Genomic DNA, 25671 nt, shown 5'->3' with positions numbered 1-25671 from the left:
TAAGGCCCTGTAGGCATTATCAGTTGATAACGCTTATCTCCCAGCTTTGCAGACCAGGATGCTCTTAAAAGCAGGGGAGGAGGCCTCCCCCCCCCCTCCTCTTTTGCAACCTTGCCATTGCCCCATCTGCAAAGAGCGGAAATGATGAAAGCTTCCCTTCTCATCAGAATCCAGCCTCGTCAGCTGCCGGCCCTCCAGAGTTTCTGAACAGTCACGCTGCCGTACTATTCCCTCTAGCCCACACATGCACCGGGTCCCTCATGTGGAAGAAGGGCAGGGCCCTTTCCAGGACTGATTCACATGTCTGAGGCCGGATTCTGCTCTGTCAGTGGCAGGGAACTGGGAAAGGCAGCAGGAGAATTTCTGGGACCGTTCTGGAGGCTGTTAGGAGGACCGGTTAGAGAAGAAAGGCGACGGGGAGGGAACTGGCAGCTGCAGAATGCCTGCGGCAAACATTCCTGAAAGAAAGGGGCTGAAGGGTAATAGAATAGTTGGAAGGGACCCCAAAGGTCATCCAGTCCAACCCCTTGCAATGTAGGGATCTCAATGGCAGGTTGATGTTTGCTTTCAGGACATAAGAAGAGCCTGCTGGATCCGGCCAATGGCATCCGGCATCCTGTTCTCACAGAGGCCAATCAGATGGCTGTGGGGAACCAGCGAGCGGAATTCGAATACAAGACCAACTCTTCCCTCCTCCTGTCGTTTCCAGCAACTGGGAACCAAAAGCATTTCTGCCTCGAAACATGGAGGTAGAGCGTAGCTAGGAGCCATCAATAGGCTTCAACTCCTGCCAGCTGAAAAGGAAGGAATCATTGGTTCTAGTTTTCTGTATTGAAACAGGCAGGTTATGTGTGAGCGTCTGGTGTGTAGGGTAGCCAATTCCTTTGCTGGCTCACGCTCTTCTGCCTCGGTCCGGGATACCTGAAGGAGCGTCTCCACCCCCATCGTTCTGCCTGGACACTGAGGTCCAGCGCCGAGGGCCTCCTGGCGGTTCCCTCACTGCGAGAAGTGAGGTTACAGGGAACCAGGCAGAGGGCCTTCTCGGTAGTGGCGCCCACCCTGTGGAACACCCTCCCTTCAGATGTGAAGGAAATAAGCAGCTATCCTATCTTTAAAAGACATCTGAAGGCAGCCCTGTTCAGGGAAGTTTTAAATTTTTAATGCTGTACTGTTTTTAACATTTGATTGGGAGCCGCCCAGAGTGGCTGGGGAAACTCAGCCAGATGGGCGGGGTATAAATAAATTATTATTATTATTATTATTATTATTATTATTATTATTATTATTACAGCTTGGTTGCCAGAAACCTCATAAGTAGCGGCGGAGCAGGCCGATTGGGCATCTGGGATGGCATTTGTGCCCCGTGCCTAGGGGCGGGGCCAGCTGTCCGCAGGGGTGGGGCCTCCGAGGAATCTGCCTGCCTCCTCCCACTCAGCTGACCTACAGCTGGGGGGGGAGGCGGCAGGCGGACCGTTTGGGGTAGCACGGAGCCTGCTGGCCCCCAAGCCACCGCGTCACTCCCGGGAGTGACGTGTGGCTCAGGCACGCTTCAGGCCCCGCCTGGCATTTTGTCACCCCTCTCAGTGGTGACGCCCGGGGTGGTCCGCCCCCATTGCACCCCCCTTCCTCCGCCCCTGCTCACAAGGGTGGTGAGCTCTTCCTCACTGGAGGTTCCTCCCCCCCAGCAGAGGTTAACCATCAGGGATTCTTTAGCCGTGATTCCTGCGGGTTGGGCTAGATGACCCTCAGGTGTCCCTTTCCACTCTACAATTCTGTGTCTTGAAAGCCTTCTGATCCTAAGCTGCTGTGAAATGCTCCGAAATGGAGCCAGTTTTGCTCCAGCTGTTTAGCAAACCCTTTTTTTTACAACCGAAACGATACGCTTTTCTTGGCCGTTGCGTTTCTTCGATTGGGCAAACCGCAGGAAACGGAGGAAGAAAAGGAACAGGAAAGATATGGAATATAAAGCAGGGAACGGGTGCGAGGTCTAACCTCTTATCTCAAGGCACACACATTCCTCCTCTGCTCCCAACATTTTGCCTTGCTGGCTGTACACTGGTCTCGTCTTCTCCCAGGCTGAACAGAGATCTGCCGTCATGGTGATGTTATAGATCAGCCTTTGCCCACCAGGCGCCCTCCAGGTGTTTTGTACTACAACTCCCACTGGCCACAGCACTGCAAAGGCTTTTATAGTTCTTCCTGCCCCCAGTTAAACTTCCTTTTAGCAGCAGGAGGAGCAAGGCAGAAATACAGGCTGAATGTCACTGGGGTGTGTGTTTCAGGGCCAGATCTAAAGGGCACGCTTAAAGGACTGTGTGCCCCAAACCCAACAAGGGAACTGCTCCCTCTCTCTCTCTCTCTCTCTCTCTCTCTCTCTCTCTGTCATAGCTGTCAACTTACAGATTTGAAAATAAGGGACCAGCAGCCTTGAAAATAAGGGATCAGCAGCCAAAATAAGGGATCAACAATTACTTTGATGAAATACATATTTTGTTGCGTGCAAATGGCTTTAGATACCTATTAGGTCCATAAATTACCATATAGCATATATTCAACACAAAAAAGGCAACAATTTGTTGTTGACAAAGAACAGCTGGACTTAGAAAGGGCCGCATTACCTTCAGTAGCTTATTATTTAAGGGACATCATCAATAAGGGACAGCAGCGGGACAAGGCACTGGGATAAGGGACTGTCCCGCCAAATAAGGGACGCTTGACAGCTATGGTGTGTTTGTTGGATTGACCTTTCTGCATCAGAGAAGCCTCTAGCCCCAACTTCGCTTCCAGCAGAGCCCAGTTGGCTTCCAAGGAGGACATAAGGACAATGGGCTTCCTCTGCTTTTCCTCTCCAGACTCTGATATTCAGAGATAGACTGCCCCTGAACCTGGAGATCGTCTATGTCATGTTATTTTTGTTTATGACAGCTATTGCACAGCAACAGGGGCCCTGAAATTCAGATCGGAAGCTTGGTCTCACATCGTCCCTGACCTGGATATCTGCCGTGGTTAAATAACTATTTGCAGACCCGTCAGCGTAACTGTCTAATCTCATGTGTGTGTGCGCATCTCTCTGGCGAGGAAGTCTGTGACATACTGATCGGACCACATCAACCGCACCACGGATCCCAGCTTGGTTTTGACAGCTTCTGAACAACGCCCTCTGTCACTTGGGGTGTCTGTGAAGGCCCTGTGTGCACAGAAAGACTGAGCCGTCTAGCTCAATATTGTCTACACAGACCAACAGAGGCTCCCCCGTTTCTCAGCCCTGCCTGGGGGAATCCGGGGGGCGGGGTTTTAACCTGGGACTTTCAGCTGCTCTAACCACTGAGCCACAGTCCGTCCCCTGCAGAAAGCAGGTTGCAAAAAGCTCCCAGCCTGGGACAGTCTCGTGAACCCTCCTCACTCGCACGCAGGCAGGCGGGAGATGAAAATGTGGCACAGCGTTTGCTGTTGTGGCCATTGGCCCAAACCCGGTGCAGGATACGGCTGTGGAAATGCCTCCTGCAACAGCCACCTGAGGCCATGTGGAAGACCCGGGCAGTGGCAGGTCATGAGATGCTTGACTCTCCCACTAAGCTCACAGGTGAGCAGTCGTGTGGCTCCCTAATCTTGAAGTGGAGCCGATCGGGTCACGTTCTTGACCACCTTGGATGAAAACTTTGTTGTCTCAGTTACGAACCTGGCCGGCCCTTATCATGTCACTTCCTGTCCCCAAGACATTTGCCATTATTGAGCCAAGACATTTGCCATTATTGAGCCAAGACATTTGCCACCATTGAGCCAAGACATTTGTCATGATTGAGCCAAGACATTTGCCACCATTGAGCCAAGACATTTGCCTCCATTGAGTCAAGACATTTGTCATGATTGAGCCAAGACATTTGCCATTATTGAGCCAAGACATTTGCCATTATTGAGCCAAGACATTTGCCACCATTGAGCCAAGACATTTGTCATGATTGAGCCAAGACATTTGCCACCATTGAGCCAAGACATTTGCCACCATTGAGCCAAGACATTTGCCATTATTGAGCCAAGACATTTGCCATTATTGAGCCAAGACATTTGCCTCCATTGAGTCAAGACATTTGTCATGATTGAGCCAAGACATCTGCCATTATTGAGCCAAGACATTTGCCATTATTGAGCCAAGACATTTGCCACCATTGAGCCAAGACATTTGCCTCCATTGAGTCAAGACATTTGCCTCCATTGAGTCAAGACATTTGTCATGATTGAGCCAAGACATCTGCCATTATTGAGCCAAGGAATTTGCCACCATTGAGCCAAGGAATTTGCCACCATTGAGCCAAGACATTTGCCACCATTGAGCCAAGACATTTGCCACCATTGAGCCAAGCTGGCCTCCGTCACCTCACCAGCCCCTCTCCGTTATCCCTCCCTGCCCCCCGTGACCCCCGTGGCAGTACTTACCGTGAGGGGCAGAGAGCAGATGACGAAGATGACCGTCATGAGGGCCAGCAAGATGAGGTGGTCCACCTCTTCCTCGCCTTGGCCGAGCCAGCTCTTGCGGCGCCGCTGCTGGGCCACGTTGATAGAACCTCGCCGTCGGGCCCTCTGCTTGCGGTACATCTGGCAGAGGCTGATGATGACCAGGCCGTTGCAGACGAAGATGGCGAGGATCAGCAGCGCCATCAGTGTGGCGTAGGACAGCGAGAAGGCCGCTTTGCTGCGGTCACCCCCCGTCAGCTCCACGTCCATCTGGACAAAGCACCAGGTGCCTGGGCAGTACTGCTTGTACTTCCCAACTCCCAGGAAGGGCAGAGCGCAGAAGAGGGCGCTGAAGGCGTAGGTGGCGGGCAGAGAGAGCTTGGCCCAGCGGCGGATGTTGTGCTGCGAGTAGAAATAGGGGTAGGAGATAGCTAGGCACCGTTCCACCGCCATGGTGCAGAGGATGAGCATGGCGGCTTGGCTGAAATACATCATCGAGAAGGCAAAGAGGTCGCACAGCCAGTGCCTTCCGTCCGCCAGGCCCAGCACGGTGGCGTTTCGCGAATAGGCCACAAAGACCACGGGGCTGACCACGCAGGTGCCCAGCAGGTCTGTGATGGCCAGGCCGGTCACCAGGATGCAGAAAGCTGAGCTCTTGGTCCGCAGCTCCTTCCGGTGGAAGCCCAAGATGGCCAGGGCGGCCATGTTGCCCACCACCCCTGCCGCAAACATGAAGGAGCTCATTCCAGGGTTGCCGTCCTTCTGCAGTCGGGTCAGGCTGCTGCAGTCCTCCGGAGGGGTCAGGTTTGCTTGCGGCGCTTGCATTGGCACAAAGAGGGGGCTGGAGGTCTCAGAGGGGGAAGGCCAGCAGGAGAAAGGGGGAAGCTTTGGGACTTCTTGTTCTCAGATGCGAGGCCTCAGAGTTCCAAGAAGGAAGAAGGCAAATGTTCAGATTCTTCTCCTCCTGCTGCTTTCAATCCCCAATTAATTCACATTGGAGGGCAGCCCCTCGTCGCGACAGACGAGCCCGGAGTCCTGTCCCCAGAAGCTGTGAAAGACGACATCAGAGTCCAGCCGATTACGGAGCAAGAATCCAGCCGGCGTTCCGGGGTTAGGGTCACGGCGGGGTCATGCCCCCTGGCTAAAGCAGGTGGAGCTGGGACCCCCCTCCAAAAAGGACTGAGTGGTCCTGGGTTCTGTTCCTCCCAGCTCTAGAAAAGTCAGAGGGGCTAAGCTGAGGCAGAGGCGTCCGGGGCTCTGTTTCCTCTGCAGCTCAGGAGTTCCCAGATGTGACAACTCAGGTCTGGTGTATCTGAGGACGGAGGCTGCCCCATCCCACCCCTGGCTGGGTGCGAAGAAGTCTGCTTGCTTCCGAATGAGTCGCCCAGCGTCGAAAGTGTGTCTGCTGCTGCCGGCTTTGCGTGGGTGAACATCTGAGCTGTCAGGAGCTCGTAAGGGAGTAGCTTTCGACTCAAGTAGGCAGGCGGGGACTGGGGAGGGACAGGGTGGGTGGGGCTTGGCCTACCCACCCAATGGGTGCTGATAGCTTTCTTTCTTTCCAGCCAGACTCCCACGCTTATTTCTCTCTCTCTCTCTCTCTCTCTCTCTCTCTCTCTCTCTCTCTCTCTCTCCTTCCTTCAATGACTGCAAACTGGCTCGTCTGCTGAGTAAAGGCACGAGAGCTTTCCCCGTCAGCGAGACTCATTCCTTATTATATAGACAGAGCCCCCACCTGCTCTAATGCAATCTGGAGGAAAGTTTGCTGCAGGCTCCCCAGGGCTGCCTAGTAACAGGAACTTAAGTCATCTAACCACAACCAGACCGTAAGAATTTGCAACGAGGAACTTGCTCCCTCGGGGGGCAGCGATGGCCGCCAACTTGGAGGGCTTTAAACGAGGCTCAGACAAGTTCATGAGGAGAAGGAGAAGAAGAGGAGGAGGAGTTTGGATTTCATATCCCACTTTATCACTACCCGAAGGAGTCTCAAGGCAGCTCACAATCTCCTTTCCCTTCCTCCCCTACAACAAACACTCTGTGAGGTGAGTGGGGCTGAGAGACTTCAGAGAAGTATGACTGGCCCAAGGTCACCCAGCAGCTGCATATGGAGGAGCGGAGATGCGAACCCAGTTCCCCAGATTACGAGACTACCGCTCTTAACCACTATAGGTAAAGGTAAAGGGACCCCTCACCGTTAGGTCCAGTCGTGACCGACTCTGGGGTTGCGGCGCTCATCTTGCTTTACTGGCCGAGGGAGCCGGCATACAGCTTCCGGGTCATGTGGCCAGCAGGACTAAGCCGCTTCTGGCGAACCAGAGCAGCGCACGGAAACGCCATTTACTTTCCCGCCAGAGCGGTACCTATTTATCTACTTGCACTTTGACGTGCTTTTGAACTGCTAGGTTGGCAGGAGCAGGGACCGAGCAACGGGAGCTCACCCCGTCACGGGGATTCGAACCGCCAACCTTCTGATTGGCAAGTCCTAGGCTCTGTGGTTTTACCCACAGCGCCACCCACGTCCCCTTAACCACTACACCACACTGGATAAGGCGGTCCATGGCCACAACTAACCACGATACCCCGGCTCTGCCTCCACAATCAGAGATATTGATGCTTCCAAACCCCCGTTGATCTGGAGGGTAGTGGGCTCTTGTGCTCAGGTGCTGCTTTTGGGTTTCCCATGGGCATGTGGTTGGCCACTGCGAGAACAGGATGCTGGCTATCTGGCATAGTTCAGTCAGTAGAACATAAGACTCTTAATCTCAGGGTCATGGGTTCGAGTCCCACCTTGAGCAAAAAATAAATAAATCCTGCATTGCAGGGGGTGAGTCTAGATGACTTTGAAAAAGAAAGGGAACCATTTATATTATACTTGCAGAAACAAAGAAAGTCTATAGACTTGATGGCAGGATTTAAATAAACGTTCACATTATTAGCATTAGAAAATGTGTGGAAGATAGAGAAATAATATGATGTATTCATTGTTATTTTTATGTTTCTAGGTTTGATGTTGGTGTTATGTACTGAGTTGAATAGGATCCAAAAGGCAGCAGTCTGATTGGTCCTAGTACAATAGGATTCAGAATGCAGCAGTCTGATTGGTCCTAGAACAATAGGGTCCAGAATGCAGCAGTCTGATTGGTCCACAGGAGCCACCCAATCCAGCTCCAGGTGGAAGTGAATCCGCAACCTGATTGGCCTACAGGAGAATCCCGGAATTAGCCAATCACATGGGGCCCATTGTGTAAATAATGTATATAAAGAAGACATTCTGTGGGAACTTCCATTTCTCCTCACCACTATGAGCTGAATAAAGAACATGAAATCCACTCTCGAAATTGTATAAATATGTTATTAGTAGTTTTTTTTCTTTTAGGAGGTAGCAAAGTGGGTGAAAGGAGAAACAAACCAGAAGCGGAAGTTGGGGGAAGCCTAGGAGGGGAGGGAGGGAGGAAGGCATAGTAAATGTTATGAATATGAGATGTATGTAATGAATGAAAAAGAAAAATGAATAAAATTTTAAAAAAATAAATGACCCATGTGGTCCCTTCTAACTCTACAATTCTATGTTTCTATGACTAGGTGAGCCACTGGCCTGATTCGGCAGGCTTTTCTGATGTTCTTAACTACAGGGAGGAGGAGTTGGCCAACTTGCCTGCCCTCAGGGCCGGCGCTGCCATTAGCCAGAGTGAGGCAACTGCCTCAGGTGGCAAATACTGACAGCTGGGGAGAAGCAGAGGGTGGCTGAAGGCCTACAAGGGCTCTGCTGCCACCCTGTTTCCTAGCCTTCCACTGGCAGGCTGGCCAGCTTTTCTGCATGGGGCAAGAAAGAGGTAGCGTCCTATCCTCAGCCTCAGGCAGCAAATGGCATTGAACCAGCCCTGGCCCTTCACGGTTGGTTGGGAAGCTGAGCAATGTGTGAGTAGGATTGCCGCCTTTTCGGACCGGACCGGCCTTTTTGCCTTTAATGGCAGCCCAAGGCACAGGGATTTTGCAGGCAAGCCTTTTCCCGATGTCAAGACAATGTGAGAGGGAATTATTACAGTTCCCGGCAACTCTGATAGACGGATATTTTTAACTGTAACTGACACTGTTTTCAAGCTACAGCTGGTTTTAGATATGGTTTTATTGTTATTGGATTGCTTTAACCGTCTTAGACCGTTCGTGCTTTGTTTTTGTCTTTGGATTGCAGATCCTTTGGCCGTCCTGGGCTCCTTGGGGAGGACGGGCGGGGTATAGATACAACCAATCAATCGGTTGCTTAATTTGGGCTGGGCGGTGAAAGGCGCAGGAGCGGAACCAGCTAAAAAAGTTGGCAACCTTTACTGCATTGAGGCAGGGCTGGGGAAAAGAGGAGTGCTTTTTGCTGCGGCAGGGAGAGGAAGCTGGGTTCATTCTATGATTCTAATCCGGCACACATCCAATGGGAGTTGTAGTTCAAAACATCTAGAGGCCACCAGGTTGGGTAAGGCTAGCTCAGATGACCTTTGAAAGACCTTCTACCTCTATGGTTCAATGAAATCAGGGCAACGGAATATGTTGTTGTTTTGTCGTTTAGTCGTGTCCAACTCTTCATGACCCCATGGACCAGAGCACGCCAGGCACTCCTGTCTTCCACTGCCTCCCGCAGTTTGGTCAGATTCATGTTTGTAGCTTCGAGAACACTGTCCCACCATCTCGTTCTCTGTCGTCCCCTTCTCCTTGTGCCCTCCATCTTTCCCAACATCAGGGCCTTTTCCAGGGAGTCTTCTCTTCTCATGAGGTGGCCAAAGTATTGGAGCCTCAGCTTCACGATCTGTCCTTCCAGTGAGCACTCAGGGCTGATTTCCTTCAGAATGGAGAGGTTTGATCTTCTTGCAGTCCATGGGACTCTCAAGAGTCTCCTCCAGCACCAGAATTCAAAAGCATCCATTCTTTGGTGACCAGCCTTCTTTATGGTCCAGTTCTCACTTCCATACATCACTACTGGGATGTATATATGCAACTGAATATATGCATCCCAATTGCCACTTCGGACGCACGAGGTTCTTTTGCACGACATCAGACAACATCCAGCATCCCGCACACCTGCCTTCTCTCGCCCCTGTTGAACTGGCATCATTTGCAATAATAATAATAATAATAATAATAATAATAATAATAATAATTTATTATTTATACCCCACCCATCTGGCTGAGTTTCCCCAGCCACCCTGGGCGGCTTCCAATCAAGTGTTAAAAACAATACAGCATTAAATATTAAAAACTTCCCTAAACAGGGCTGCCTTCAGATGTCTTTTAAAATAGGATAGCTGCTTATTTCCTTCACATCTGGTGGGAGGGCGTTCCACAGGGTGGGCGCCACTACCGAGAAGGCCCTCTGTCTGGTTCCCTGTAACCTCACTTCTCGCAATGAAGGAACCACCAGAAGGCCCTCGGTGCTGGATCTCAGTGTCTGGGCTGAACGATGGGGGTGGAGACGCTCCTTTAGGTATACTGGGCTTTAAAGGTCAGCACCAGCACCCATTTAGGGCTTTAAAGGTCAGCACCAACACTTTGAATTGTGCTTGGAAACGTACTGGGAGCCAATGTAGGTCTTTCAAGACCGGTGTTATGTGGTCTCGGCGGCCGCCCCCAGTCACCAGTCTAGCTGCCGCATTCTGGATTAATTGCAGTTTCCGGGTCACCTTCAAAGGTAGCCCCACGTAGAGCGCATTGCAGTAGTCCAAGCGGGAGATAACCAGAGCATGCACCACTTTGGCAACCATTCGTGCGTCTTTTTCTCCAGCCTTCTCGTTCTCTCCATCTCCACCCATACTTCCTCTGGGGTTGTCAACTGTTTTCTGGGAGGGTCCTTGGAGAGGAGTCGTGCGGATCCATCTTAGGGTTGCCTGCGGTAGAGTGAGCAATGGAGGCCGTCAATCATTTGCTGGAATGGAAGACTTCAGCTTCCCCTGCTGGGCAGCTTGGGTAGTAGCATCCAATATCTGCAACAGGACACTAACCTGGTCTTCTTTTTCTTCTTGGACAATCACTTGTAGCCGAGTAAGATTGTCTTCCATAAACCCGGTTTTAAAAGTGAGTCCGTCAGTGACTGTGGAGGCCAATTCTGGATCCACACGTCCTTCTACTGTGGGGACATAGGTTTCCAGGCAGGAGTTGGTCACGGTGAGGGTTTGCCAAGCGTGCCTTCCTCCTAGCACGTTTCTCCCTTTTGTCCTGAGTTCGAGTGTCTTCAAAGCCCATGACACCTTTGGTAAAGGCTGTTCTCCAACTGGAGCCCTCGCAGGTCAGTGTTTCCCAGTTGTTGGTGTTTATACTACATTTTTTTAGATTTGCCTTGAGAGAGTCTTTAAACCTCTTTTGTTGACCACCAGCATTACGCTTTCCATTTTTAAGTTTGGAATAGAGTACAGTGGTACCTCAAGGGTATTGTTGTGGGTTAAACCACAGAGCCTAGGACTTGCCGATCAGAAGATCGGCGGTTCGAATCCCCGTGACGGGGTGAGCTCCCGTTGCTCGGTCCCAGCTCCTGCCAACCTAGCAGTTCGAAACCACGTCAAAGTGCAAGTAGATAAATAGGTACCGCTCCGGTAGGAAGGTAAACGGCATTTCCGTACACTGCTCTGGTTCGCCAGAAGCGGCTTAGTCATGCTGGCCACATGACCCGGAAGCTCCCTCAGCCAATAAAGCGAGATGAGCGCCACAACCCCAGAGCCGGCCACGACTGGACCTAATGGTCAGGGGTCCCTTTACCTTTACCTTACAGTGGTACCTCGGGTTAAGTACTTAATTCGTTCCGGAGGTCTGTTCTTAACCTGAAACTGTTCTTAACCTGAAGCACCATTTTAGCTAATGGGGCCTCCTGCTGCCGCCGTGCCGCCAGAGCCTGATTTCTGTTCTTATCCTGAAGCAAAGTTCTTAACCTGAAGCACTATTTCTGGCTTAGTGGAGTGTGTAACCTGAAGCCTATGTAACCTGAAGCGTATGTAACCTGAGGTACCACTGTAATTGCTTTGGAAGACGATCATCAGGCATCCGCACAACATGACCAGTCCAATGAAGTTGATGTTGAAGAATCATTGCTTCGACACCTCCAGTGTAACCTGGGCACACTAAGGCTGTGTACACATTACCCTATCGGATTTCGAATTGCAGTTGTGCATAATCATGCACATCAGCACAGTGGAATGTGTTTTCAGGTCTCTCCTCGCCAGCGCCTGGATATTTTCCTTACTAGTCATGATGGCTGTGCTGTCTCCATGGTTGCTGGAAACCACAGGGGGCGAGAGGGCTGCTGTGATTGGCTGCTGCTTGCTGGTTTCCACTGGCATCTGGTTGGCCAAGGTGAGAACAACAGGGTGCTGGATGCGGGTGGCGCTGTGGTCTAAACCACTGAGCCTCTTGGGCTTGCTGATCGGAAGGTCGGCGGTTCGAATCCATGCGATGGAGTGAGCTCCCCTTGCTCCGTCCCAGCTCCTGCCAACCTAGCAGTTCGAAAGCACGCCAGCGCAAGTAGATAAATAGGTACCACTGCGGTGGGAAGGTAAACCCATCGTTCAGCCTGGACACTGAGATCCAGCACCGAGGGCCTTCTAGCGGTTCCCTCATTGCGAGAAGTGAGGTTACAGGGAACCTGACAGAGGGCCTTCTCGGTAGTGGCGCCTGCCCCGTGGAACGTCCTCCCACCAGATGTGAAGGAAATAAGCAGCTATCCTATCTTTAAAAGACATCTGAAGGCAGCCCTGTTTAGGGAAGTTTTAAATATTTATTGCTGTATTGTTTTTAACACTTGATTGGGAGTTGCCTAGAGTGGCTGGGGAAAACTCAGCCAGATGGGCGGGGTATAAATAATAAATTATTATTATTATTATTATTATTATTATTATTATTATTATTATTATTAACGGTGTTTCTGTGCGCTCTGGCACCTGTCACGGTCCTCTGTGCGCCAGTAGCGGTTTAGTCAGGCTGGCCACATGACCCGGAAAACTGTCTGTGGACAAACGCCGGCTCCCTCAAGATGAGTGCCACAACCCCATAGTCGCCTTTGACTGGACTTAACTGTCCAGGGTCCTTTAACCTTTACCTTTTACTGTCTGTCTTGAAAGGTAATGGAGTGCGCCTCCAGGGGTGAAGTCAAACTGCTGTGTTAGCAGCACTGAAGTGGCGCAAGCCCAGGCAGTGTGTCTGGGAGTGCTGGGTTGCCCAGATGACAAGACCCCACTCTCGTCCTCACTGAGGTGGTCCAAAAGAAAGCAGAGCAATACATTTGGTACCAGCTGGGCTGCAGGAGTTGCCGGAAGAAGGCGTACAAGGCACCATCCAACCGTCTTAGGAACTCCGCTCCACATTTGTGTAGGGTTTACTCCTTAGCCTTTTCTCTGAAAGGCAGCGGAGTCTTAGGACCAGAGTTTTCCTTCTGATAGATTTGCTCCCTTCCCAGGTGGATGAGCCCCACCCAGTGGCATAGCGTGGGGGGTGCAGGGGGTGCCGGCCGCACCGGGCGCAACATCGGGGGGGGGGGCGCTCGCACTCGCAGCTACGCCACTGGCCCCACCTGCCCCTCACTTCCTTCTACAGCAGATGCAGAAACCCCCTTCTTGACTGTGGGACCCCCTCTTGGTCTCATCTGCTTCATCCACACTTTCCCTGTAGGGGAAGTCACTGACTCGCCGAAGATTTGAGACCCATTAGCTAATAATAATAATAATAATAATAATAATAGTAGTAATAATAAATTATTTATATCCCGCCCTCCCCAGCAGAAGCCGAGCTCAGAGCGGCTAACAACAATAACACAGCATTCTAAAATCAATTCATTTAAAAATCAATTCAAAATCAAATTAATGACAACCATTGGGCTAGAGTTCGGTGAGGTTTACCAAAGGAGGGGGTCAGACTGCGCCTTGGCCAAAGGCCTGGTGGAACAGCTCTGTCTTGTAGGCCCTGCGGAAAGATGTCAAGTCCCGCAGGGCCCTAGTCTATTGGGACAGAGCGTTCCACCAGATTGGAGCCACAGCCGAAAAAGCCCTGGCTCTGGTTGAGGCCAGCCTAACCTCCCTGTGGCCCGGGATCTCCATGGGACATACCAGGAGAGGTGGTCCAGTAGCTTAATAATAATAATAATAATAATAATAATAATAATAATAATACATGGCTTTATTAGACTTACTTACAGCACCCCACATTCTTCCCTCATCTTTCTGTTCCCTTTTCATTGCTGATCCCCACCTAAATCAGGGGAGCATCCTACTAAGGCAGATTGAAATAATGCGGAAAAAATCAGACCCCATCATGTGTTGCAATCGAACGTATGTTGGTGCTGACCTTTAAAGCCTTAAACGGCCTCGGTCCTATATACCTGAAGGAGCATCTCCACCCCCATTGTTCAGCCCAGACACTGAGATCCAGCGCTGAGGGCCTTCTGGCGGTTCCCTCATTGCGAGCAGTGAGGCTACAGGGAACCAGGCAGAGGGCCTTCTTGGTAGTGGCGCCCACCCTGTGGAACACCCTCCCTTCAGATGTCAAGGAAATAAGCAGCTATCTTCTCTTTAAAAGACATCTGAAGGCAGCTCAGGAAAGTTTTTAATATTTAATGCTGCATTGTATTTAACACTCAATTGGGAGCCGCCCAGAGTGGCTGGGGAAACTCAGCCAGATGGGCGGAGTATAAATAATAAATTATTATTATTATTATTCATTATTTTAACATATCGTTTTAGGGTTTCATCTTGTTTTTATTTTGAGTTATGTATGTGGGGGCCATAGCTGTCAACCTTCCTTTTTTTTGCAGGAAATTCCCTTATTTCAGTGTCATTTCCTGCTGCTCTCCCGGATTGTTAGATATCCCGTAGACTGTCCCCGGGACAGGTGAGGCTGCTGATCCCTTACAGTGGTACCTCGGGTTACATATGCTTCAGGTTACATACGCTTCAGGTTACAGACTCCGCTAACCCAGAAATAGTGCTTCAGGTTAAGAACTTTGCTTCAGGATGAGAACAGAAACAGTGCAGCGGTGGCAGCGGGAGGCCCCATTAGCTAAAGTGGTGCCTCAGGTTAAGAACAGTTTCAGGTTAAGTACGGACCTCCCGAACAAATTAAGTACTTAACCTGAGGTACGACTGTATTTTCAAATCTGGAAGTTGACAGCTATGCAGCTGATCCCTTATTTTCGAGGCTGCTGATCCCTTATTTTCAAATCTGAAAGTTGACAGCTATGGTGGGGGCCCACCACCAATTTAGGAGCTTAGGACCCCTGAAGGTTGGGACCTCTGTACCTAGAGACCCTTCTCACCTTCTTTGCCCCCCCCCCCTTTCTCTGGCCTTTTCAGCCCAGACTCCTGGCAGTGCAACAGGTGGGAGATGTTTCCGTCCTTTGTGCCAGAGATAAGCTCGGCTTTAATTGGCTTGCCCTTTCAAGGCATTCGGCTTCCAGCTGATCGTTTTGTCTTAACGCCGCTGGGAAGGCAGCATTCATTATTCAGCAGCCTCTGTTCCAGGCCCTTTTCCAAATGAAATCATCCATCCATTACTGAGGGACGATGATCTCAGGCCTTACTCAACAGTCCTTTGCAACATCTTGCAACCATCCACCCAGTGACCCTGTGAGGTAGGTCAGAAGAAGAAGAGTTTGGATTTGATATCCCGCCTTTCACTCCCCTTCAGGAGTCTCAAAGCGGCTAACATTCTCCTTTCCCTTCCTCCCCCACAACAAACACTCTGTGAGGTGAGTGGGGCTGAGAGACTTCAGAGAAGCGTGACTGGCCCAAGGTCACCCAGCAGCTGCATGTGGAGGAGCAGGGAAGCGAACTCAGTTCACCAGATTACGAGACTACCGCTCTTAACCACTATACCACACTGGCTCAGTCGCACGAGGACCAACTTCAGCAAGTCTCTCTTGTGTTTTGTCTGCTGGGATCTGACCAAGGCTCTGTCCCGGAAAGTAAAAAAAGGAGGCCTCTGAGGACTCGCAGATCTGAGAGCGACATTTTTTACTGCCTCGGTTCTTGGCAGTGTGATGCAAAGACCCTGAGGTCAGAGTAAGTAGCAGATAGCTCGATGATGATGTCAAGTCAATGCATGACGGCCGTGAAGAAGGCAAATTTCATGCCAGGGACCATTAGAGAAGGAACTGAAAAATAAAACTGCCAATATAATGCCATTATACAAATCCATGGTGCAGCTGCATCTGAATACCGTGTCCAGTTCTGGTTGCCTCAGTTCAAAAAGGATATCCTAAAGTTGGGAAAGGTTCAGAAAACGGAGCAGTTCTTGCATGAACAATTTCAATGTTTGGGACTTTTTAGTTTAGAGAAAAGGTGAGGAAGAGGTTGCATGATAGAAGAAGAAGAAGAAGAAGAAGAAGAAGAAGAAGAAGAGGAGGAGGAGGAGGAGGAGTTTGGATTTGATATCCCGCTTTATCACTACCCTAAGGAGTCTCAACAGGACGCGGGTGGCACTGTGGGTTAAACCACAGAGCCTAGGACTTGCCGATCGGAAGGTCAGCGGTTCGAATCCTCATGACGGAGTGAGCTCCCGTTGCTCGGTCCCTGCTCCTGCCAACCTAGCAGTTCGAAAGCACACCTGTGCAAGTAGATAAATAGGTACCGCTCCGGCGGGAAGGTAAACGATGTTTCCGTGTGCTGCTCTGGTTCGCCAGAAGCGGCTTAGTCATGCTGGCCACATGACCCGGAAGCTGTACGCCGGCTCCCTAGGCCAGTAAAGCGAGATGAGCGCCGCAACCCCAGAGTCGGTCACGACTGGACCTAATGGTCAGGAGTCCCTTTACCTTAAGGGTCTCCTTAGGAAAGAAAGAAGGAAAGGACAATCCCCATGGGATTTCAGTTCTCTGTGGCTACAGGAAACAAAATTATGCATGCAAAAATACATGCAGATGTGCTTGATTGGCGTGACGTGCGCCAGCCTTGGAGAAAGGATTTTGTTTGAGCGTAGGAATTTTGCACGCATTCTGGGTGATGGTGTTTGGGACCCGAGAGAACAAGGAAGGGTCCTCAGTCGGTTGCGGAGAGAGGCAGCCGGTTCTCAGGGCCCTGCTTGGATGCTCTCCATCCTCCTTGAGCAAGGCAGCAGACGGGGCGCAGCTGCCGCATGATGGATTGCCCACCTCTTGCCAAAGGGATGCTTGGCGAGGGCTGCCAACTACCGTGCCTGTAAAGCCTGTCTAAATCTTCATTTCTTCGGGGACGGGCACAACGCTCTCCCTTAACTTATTAGGAAACTTATTAGGTTTACAAGAAGTCAGGTCATTACTTGTGGGGCAGCGGAGGGGCCTGCAGTCCTTCTCCCTCGCAGTGCTTGGACAGTTCTCCATGGCTCCTGATCCAAACACACCTCACCATCTCCCTTCATGGTGCTGGCCTGTCTCTCTCGATCCTTGAGAACTGTGGTGAAGCCCAGCCCAGCCGCCTGGTTTTCTTCCCAGTAATCTGGAGTTTATGTGCTCTCTAGCGACCCCTCCTGGTTTGCTCGAGGTATTACACCTTATACCTACACCACCCTTTGTTTCTTGAGCCCTGTCTGCCATCCTTTGGATTGTATCCTCCAGCGCCCTCTTCTGGCTGAATGAAGGATTGCACTTCACAACTCTTTTCTTGGGAACAGTTGGGAGTTGCTGATCGCTCCTTTTATTGCACCAGCAGAACTACATACACCAAAGGGAGCATGCGGGTGAGAGTGTGTAATTTCTTTTGGGTGCTCCTCTACCCACCCTATTCCAAAAGTTGAGGATGTGCTACCCAGAGAGCCAGTGGATGGAAAGTTGCAGCTTGGACTACTGCCATGCGCTCTACGTGGGGCTACCTTTGAAGGTGACCCGGAAAGTGCAATTAATCCAGAATGCAGCAGCTAGACTGGTGACTGGGAGCGGCCGCTGACACCATATAACACCGGTCCTGAGAGATCTGCATTGGCTCCCAGTACGTTTCCGAGCACAATTCAAAGTGTTGGTGCTGATCTTTAAAGCCCTAAACAGCCTCAAAGGCCCTGTATACCTGAAGGAGCGTCTCCACCCCCATTGTTCAGCCCGGACACTGAGATCCAGCACCGAGGGCCTTCTGGCGGTTCCCTCATTGCGAGAAGTGAGGTAACAGGGAACCAGACAGAGGGCCTTGTCGGTAGTGGCACCTGCCCTGTGGAACGCCCTCCCTTCAGATGTGAAGGAAATAATCAGCTATCTTATCTTTAAAAGACATCTGAAGGCAGCCCTGTTCAGGGAAGTATTTAATGCTGTATTGTTTTTAACACTTGATTGGAAGCCGCACAGAGTGGCTAGGGAAACTCAGCCAGATGGGCGGGCTATAAATAAATTATTATTATTATTATTATTATTATTATTATTATTATTATTATTATTGCAGCAGAGCCTGTGAGACCAGGGTTCAAATCACTGCTCGTTCATGAAGCTCACTGGGCCTCAAGTCTCTCAGCTTAACCTGCCCCACAGGGTTGTTGTGAGGATAAAATGGGGAGAACCACCTTATGCTCCCATGGAGGACGGATGGGAAATAAATGTAATAATACCCACATAATTTATTTAGTTCAGTGCACTTTGAGTCCAAATATCTGGGTTTAAATCCCTGCTCAGTCGTGAAGCTTACTGGGTGACCTTGGGCCAGCCTCTGTGCGTGTCACTCTAGCCTACCTCACAGGGTTGTTGTAAAGGGAGTGCCAATACTACTTTTTAAAAACAAGAAACAAACCAGCCATATTTCTCTCCTCTGACAGATGAAGCTTTTCCCTGTACGGGAAGAACGAAGTGATGGGAACATTTCAACTGGTAAATTTCCTGCTGGTAAATATAACAGCGCAAGTTTTTTGTTGCCAAATTTAATTCCGATTCAAAGGCACAGCACTAATTTGTTTCTAGGTCACAACCCTTTTCGTTTCCTCTCTTCATCTGAAGCATTACAACGGGAGGCAATTGGGCTTAATTCCATTTCCCAGTCTCTAATGTTTTCAGCGTTGGATCATTATCTACCATACATTTCAATAAGGGAATGCCAAGCCTTAACCACAACAAGCCCACATCTCAGAGCCACAGGAAGCCATAAAACGGGCTCAAATTTCAAGCATTGGAAAGCTGGTCAGGCTGGCGCTGCAGTTGTGGTTTTTCCACACACAAAAATACACATAATCATCTGAGAGAGACAGTGTGGTGTAGTGGCTAGAGTTCAAATCCCCATTTGGCTACGAAGCTCAGTGGGTGAGAGCTTGGGGGCCCATCACTGCCTCTCAGCCTAACCCTACCTTGCAAGATTGTTGTGGGGATTAAATGGGCAGCGGGAAAACCATGAGCTCCTTGGAGGCAAAAAGGGGGGGGGGGTTAGTTAGAAATGCTAAAAAAGCAGAGACATCACTTTGCCAACAAAGGTCCATATAGTTAAAGCTATGGTTTTCCCAGTAGTGATGTATGGAAGTGAGAGCTGGACCACAAAGAAGGCTGATCGCCGAAGAATGAATGCTTTTAAATTATGGTGCTGGAGGAGACTCTTGAGAGTCCCATGGACTGCAAGAAGATCGAACTGATCCATTCTGAAGGAAATCAGCCCTGAGTGCTCACTGGAAGGACAGATCCTGAAGCTGAGGCTCCAATACTTTGGCCACCTCATGAGAAGAGAAGACTCCCTGGAAAAGACCCTGATGTTGGGAAAGATGGAGGGCACAAGGAGAAGGGGACGACAGAGGACGAGATGGTGGGACAGTGTTCTCGAAGCTCCCAGCATGAGTTTGAGCAAACTGCGGGAGGCAATGGAAGACAGGAGGGCCTGGCGTGCTCTGGTCCATGGGGTCACGAAGAGTCGGACACGACTAAACAACTAAACAACAACAAGTTAGAAATGCAATAAATGAATAAATCATGAATGAGGTGGGGGGGAGGAGGGAAAGGAAGGTGACATCAGTATACTGGAATCCAATGGGCTGCCAACAGCATCATGTGGGCAAAAGAGACACGTAAACAAGACCTGGCAGTTCCAGAGAAGAGGGCTAGAGTGAAAGCAGATGATCTGTCCCCAACAAGATGGAGCACAGCTCGTGGCTCGGTGGAAAAAACCATCTGCATTGCATGCGGATGGTCACAGGTTCAAATCCCCGGTGTCACGGTCCGGTTCATGGGCGACCGAAGTCGCGGCAGGGGACGTCAGGACTGGGGGCAAGATGGCGGGGTGGGAGCAGGAACGGGTGTCCAGAAGCCAGGATTCAGGAAGCCAAGGGTCTGAGGGTCAGGAAGCAAGGAGTCAAGAAGTCAGGGGTCTGAGGATCAAGAAGCAAGAAGCAAGGAGATACGAAGTCAGGGGTCCGAGGGTCAAGAAGCAAGGAGTCATGAAGTCAAGGGTCCAAAAGTCAAGAAGCAAGGATTCACAAAGTCAGGGGTCCAAGAGTCAAGAAGCAAGGAGTCACGAAGTCAGGGGCCTGAGAGTCAAGAAGCAAGGAGTCACGAAGTCAGGGGTCCGAGAGTCGAGAAGCAAGGATTCACAAAGTCAGGGGTCCAAGGGTCGAGAAGCAAGGAGTCAAGAAGTCAGGGGTCCGAGGGTCAGGAAGCAAGGAGTCAAGAAGTCAGGGGTCCGAGGGTCAAGAAGCAAGGAGTCATGAAGTCAGGGGTCCGAGGGTCAAGAAGCAAGGAGTCGCAAAGTCAGGGGTCCGAGGGTCAGGAAGCAGGGAGTAAAGAAGCCGAGGAGTACTCAAATGCAGACACATTTTCACGAGGATTTGAACAAATAATGCAGAAATCTGAACCTGAGAAAGCAGAATTGGCAGATTTGCCCATCCTGGGCCCCCCTGCCTCTATGGGCAAACTCTGCTGGTTAAAAAAACGCAGCTGTCAGAATCAGTAACCACATGGGTGTCTGTGTGTGCTCACACTGGATTTAACTTAATAACTTAAGTGAAAAGTGAAAACTCCCTCTTTTATATTCAAGCTGTACCCTCTGCCTGACTCACAAAGCCTTTGCAATCTTTCAACTTGTCTCGCTTATTGATCTTACACTTTTGAATTATCCTAATTGCCCTCTTTATTTACTTAAGACCAATTAAAGTTGTAATGTAAACTTTCCTTTCTTTTCCTTATTGTTCCTCCTGTAATAAGCTATTGTACCACTTTGCCCGAGCTCTGTTCTATTTACGTTGAAACAGCAATAAGCTTCTTTTCATTTTTTAAAATAAACCCACAGGTCTGGTTTTCAACTGATAAAGTTCAGAGAGTCTGGCTACTTGCAGGGGCAGAACCACATCACACATTTGAATGATATTCAATGCACATTTAAGGCGTATGACTTCCCTCCAAGCATCCCAGAAACTGTAGTTCATTAAAGATCCTGAGGGAAATGGTAGCCCTGTGAGGGATAAACTGCAAGTCCCAGGATTCTTGGGTGTGTGTGTGTGCTTTAAATATGGAGTTGACCAAAAAAAAAAAAAAGCAGAGAGATCACCTTGCCAACAAAGATCCATATAGTTAAAGCTATGGTTTTCCCAGTAGTGACGTATGGAAGTGAGAGCTGGACCATAAAGAAGGCTGGTCGCCGAAGAATTGATGCTTTGGAATTCTGGTGCTGGAGGAGACTTTTGAGAGTCCCATGGACTGCAAGAAGGTCAAACCTCTCCATTCTGAAGGAAATCAGCCCTGAGTGCTCACTGGAAGGACAGATCCTGAAGCTGAGGCTCCAATACTTTGGCCACCTCATGAGAAGAGAAGACTCCCTGGAGAAGACCCTGATGCTGGGAAAGATGGAGGGCACAAGGAGAAGGGGACGACAGAGGCGAGATGGTTGGACAGTGTTCTCGAAGCTACCAGCATGAGTTTGAGCAAACTGCGGGAGGCAGTGGAAGACAGGAGTGCCTGGTGTGCTCTGGTCCAGGGGGTCACGAAGAGTCAGACATGACTAAACGACTGAACAACAACAGGCAAACTAAGGCCTGGGGGCCAGATCCGGCCCAATCGCCTTCTAAATCCGGCCCGCAGACTGTCCCGGAATGAGCGTGTTTTTACATGAGTAGAATGTGTCCTTTTATTTAAAATGCATCTCTGGGTTATTTGTGGGGCATAGGAATTTGTTCTTTTTTCTTTTTCCCTCAAAATATAGTCTGCCCCCCCACACACAAGGTCTGAGGGACAGTGGACCGGCCCCCTGTTGAAAAAGTTTGTTGACCCCTGGAGTTGACCTTTGCAATCCCTTTGAGGAAGAGCCTAAGCATGTGCAGAGTGCACCTAAATATTCGACACTGCCTAGCTCATCAATCAGATTCTCTGGTTTCTGAGTCAATGTGGAGTGAGTTGGTTCCCCCCCGCCCTTTCGTTATTCATAGCTTCCATCTGTCATTGTGATTCATGCAAATTCTTTCCCAGCTTCCTCACAGGACTTTTCCAAAGGCTCCCTTGACCCCTGGTGCTGGGGTTTCCCCTCCTCTTTATGTATCGATGGGGTTATAGTGAATTTACTGCCTCTGCAGCCTGGAGTGCCAGAGGTCACAAGGCAAGTGGATTATGAAACATTTCTTAAAAGGAAGTTATTCCCAAGATTCATTCCAATTAATCCTGGGAGAGTCCCCATTCTAGCTGCAGTTTTCGTCAAAATCTCCAACACAGGTTTTTGAGAGAGAGAGAGAGAGAGAGAGAGAGAGAGAGAGGTCTTCTGGGATCATCTTTGCCGAGAAATGATGCTTTTTTGGATGGGTGGGTGAATCAGCCGAAGAGCGTGGGAGATCTACTCCTCACCATGGAGGGGAGTGCTTTGTGGCTGCATTCTCAGATTCTGGAAGGGCTTGATACATGGCTGGTAGACGGCCCTTGTCTTTTGCTTTGCTGCCAGGAAAAAAGGCATCTTTCCCACGGTGCCCAGTCAGACCACTTGCAGAAGTCCAGAAGTAGGCTTCAATACACCACTCAGCCTTCTTTGAACAATTTACCTGCTTTCTTGCTTCCTTGTTGTTCCATCATCACATCACCGCCCACTGGTGGCCACATGAACTGCAGCATGACAACAGCATTCCAATTTTCTTATATAGCAATAGTATAGTATGATATGATATGATATGATATGATATGATATGATATGATGATATGATATGATATGATATGATATGATATGATATGATATGATATGATGAGGGTGAAAGAGGAGAGTGCAAAATATGGTCTGAAACTCAACATTAAAAAAAACCTAAGATATTGGCCACTGGTCCCATCACCTCCTGGCAAATAGAAGGGGAAGAAATGGAGGCAGTGAGAGATTTTACTTTCTTGGGCTCCATGATCACTGCAGATGACAGCAGTCACGAAATTAAAAGACGCCTGCTTCTTGGGAGAAAAGCAATGGCAAACCTAGATAGCATCTTAAAAAGCAGAGACATCACCTTGTCAACAAAAGTCCGTATAGTTCAAGCTATGGTTTTCCCAGAAGTGATGAGATGGACCATAAAGAAGGCTGATCACCGAAGAATTGATGCTTTTGAATTATGGTGCTGGAGGAGACTCCTGAGAGTCTCATGGACTGCAAGAAGATCAAACCTATCCATTCTTCAGGAAATCAGCCCTGAGTGCTCACTGGAAGGACAGATCCTGAAGCTGAGGCTCCAAGACTTTGGCCACCTCATGAGAAGAGAAGACTCCCTGGAAAAGACTCTGATGTTGGGAAAGATGGAGGGCCCAAGGAGAAGGGGACGACAGAGGACGAGATGGTTGGACAGTGTTCTCGAAGCTACCAGCATGAGTTTGACCAAACCGCGGGAGGCAGTGGAAGACAGGAGTGCCTGCCGTGCTCTGGTCCAGGGGGTCACGAAGAGTCGGACACGACTAAATGACTAAATAGCAACAAATATTCTTGAAAGAAGCTTCACGCTCGGCTCCTTCTTCCAGCCCTCCTCTCTTACTGTACATACATACAGTGGTACCTTGCAAGACGAATGCCTCGCAAGACGAAAAACTCGCAAGAAAGAGTTTTTGTTTTTTGAGTTGCTTCGCAAGATGAATTTCCCTATGGGCTTGCTTCGCAAGACGGAAACGTCTTGCGCCTTTTTCTTAAAACTGCCAATGCATTCCTATGGGAAACCGTGCTTCGCAAGACGAAAAATTCACAAGACGAAAAATTCACAAGATGAAAAATTCACAAGACGAAAAAACTCGCAGAACGAATTAATTTTGTCTTGCGAGGCACCACTGTACTGTACATTTAAAGCACATCCACGCACACACAAAATCCTGGGAACCCCCTTTTAGCACAGAGATACATTTCCTTCATTCAACTTTGTGAGCTGAAATTTCTTAGATTTTCAGTTTCGGCCTTTTTTAAAAACAACCATCGCATCGCTGTACAGAATCACCAGCATGCATTGACTGGGACACCCTTTCACTGGCGTCATGTGACAGATGAGGACGTGATTTGTTCCTTTATATGCGCCCTGCTCAGTGCGTCAAAACACAGATGGAGGAACAAGGCTCTTTTGACAGAAGACTGGGAGATCTCACGGAGAGGTTCATGGTCTAGACGGAGCCAGCAGCGCAGTTACAGGCCTGATCATCAAGAAAAATGGCAAATTAGAAGAACTTAAATCAAGACTTGTGGAATGGATTATAGACTAATAGAGAGAGCAGAGAGTTATTTGCTCATTGTGGCCGACAGAAGTTAAACATTATGGTTATGTAATGGTTCTAGGGGTTGCTCGTTTGTCCCAACGTCTGGCTGGGTTGCCTGAGTGAACCTTTCCTGTCTGGGCAGCCACTCGCCTGTGACCGTCTCAATCGCTGGCAGAATCCGTCAGTGGGCATTTCTTAAACTTCTTCCAGCAAAGAAGTTCTTTGACGCCCAGTCTACGCCTGCTCTCCCTGCGCGGAAGCCTTCTGCGCAAGGAGGGCGTGGGCGGCGGAGGACCCCTTCTCTCCCCACTGGTCCCCGGCAAGGAGTCATGGGACCGCCTCGCCGATTCCCCCATCTGCCCTCCTTCTCCACTGGAGCTACGCTGATTCTCTCCCCCAGAAGATGGGCTGCCCCTCCCACTCCTGGGACGCTCTCTGGGATCCCTTCGGAGCTTGCTCTCTCCCTCGGACACTGATGGCAGTTCCCTAACAGGTTATACTAATGCAACCCCTTGCTGGGGAAGGAAAAAGTAGACATAAAGCAAGGTTCAAAGCACAATCATTAGCCAATTTTGCTGATAAACCTTATTTTGCCTTTTGGGCACCTAACGAAAAAACATGTTAGTGCACCAACACATGCAATAATGAGGTAGAGTGGTTAGTGCAGACAAACTCCTTCCTGGTGCCTTCCAGATGTTTTGGATAACAGTTCTCAACACCCAATTCACCACAGCTAAAGAACACAAATAATGATAATTGCACTCCAAATAATCAACAGGGACGGGGACACCAGTTTGGGGAAAGGCTGAGTTATGGAGTGCTTAAGAAGGAGCAGGAAAACCCACTGATGGGATGAGGGCCTGACCACAGAGCCTAGGACTCGCTGATCAGAAGGTTGGCGGTTCGAATCCCTGCGATAGGGTGAGCTCCCGTTGCGCAGTCCCTGCTCCTGCCAACCTAGCAGTTCGAAAGCACACCAGTGCAAGTAGATAAATAGGTACCGCTCCGGCGAGAAGGTAAATGGCGTTTCCGTGCGCTGGTCTGGTTCGCCAGAAGCGGCTTAGTCATGGTGGCCACATGACCCGGAAGCTGTACGCCGGCTCCCTTGGGCAATAAAGCGGGATGAGCGCCGCAACCCCAGAGATGGCCACAACTGGACCTAATTTTCAGGGGTCCCTTTACCTTTACCTTTAAGAAGGTGCAGGAAAAACTACTGATGGGATGAGTGCCTGACAGCATCGCTGTTGGCAAATTGGCTTCTTCTTAAAAGCCCCCAATGTTTTGGCAATGGCTTCTCAGCAGTACAATCTTACTGCTGGAGGATTCCCTGGTCCTGAATGGGGTAACTGTGCCCCTGAAGGACCAGGTGCGCAGCCTGGGAGTCATTTTGGACTCACAGCTGTCCATGGAGGCACAGGTCAAATCTGTATCCAGGGCAGCTGTTTACCAGCTCCATTTGGTACGCAGGCTGAGACCCTACCTGCCTGCAGACTGTCTCGCCAGAGTGGTGCATGCTCTGGTTATCTCCCACTTGGACTACTGCAATGCGCTCTACGTGGGGCTACCTTTGAAGGTGACCCGGAAACTACAACTAATCCAGAATGCGGCAGCTAGACTGGTTACTGGGAGCGGCCGCCGAGACCGTATAACACCGG

General features: G+C 49.9%; 1 protein-coding gene and 1 long non-coding RNA gene across 2 annotated transcripts in view; one reads left to right on the top strand and one right to left on the bottom strand.

Annotated features, from left to right (window-relative positions):
* The window catches only part of PTGIR (prostaglandin I2 receptor), a 42629-nt gene extending 36493 nt beyond the window's left edge, over window positions 1-6136 (bottom strand). Inside the window, exon 1 of the mRNA XM_083455788.1 lies at window positions 4435-6136. Within this exon, the coding sequence (XP_083311914.1) occupies window positions 4435-5277 (843 nt within the window). The 5' untranslated portion in view covers window positions 5278-6136. The remainder of the gene's footprint in view (window positions 1-4434) is intronic.
* Window positions 6137-6290: 154 nt separating this feature from the next.
* LOC310684948 lies at window positions 6291-7778 on the top strand. The gene is made up of 2 exons (XR_014514997.1): window positions 6291-6491; window positions 7452-7778. It is a non-coding gene; the product is annotated as an uncharacterized lncRNA (long non-coding RNA).
* The last annotated feature ends 17893 nt before the right edge of the window (window positions 7779-25671 follow it).

The sequence above is a fragment of the Podarcis tiliguerta genome (assembly GCF_965153285.1).
Source record: "Podarcis tiliguerta genome assembly, chromosome: 8".
In the NCBI taxonomy this organism is placed as follows: Eukaryota; Metazoa; Chordata; class Lepidosauria; order Squamata; family Lacertidae; genus Podarcis; species Podarcis tiliguerta.
Note: the sequence above shows the minus strand (reverse complement) of the source record. Positions and strands in the feature narration are given on the sequence as shown.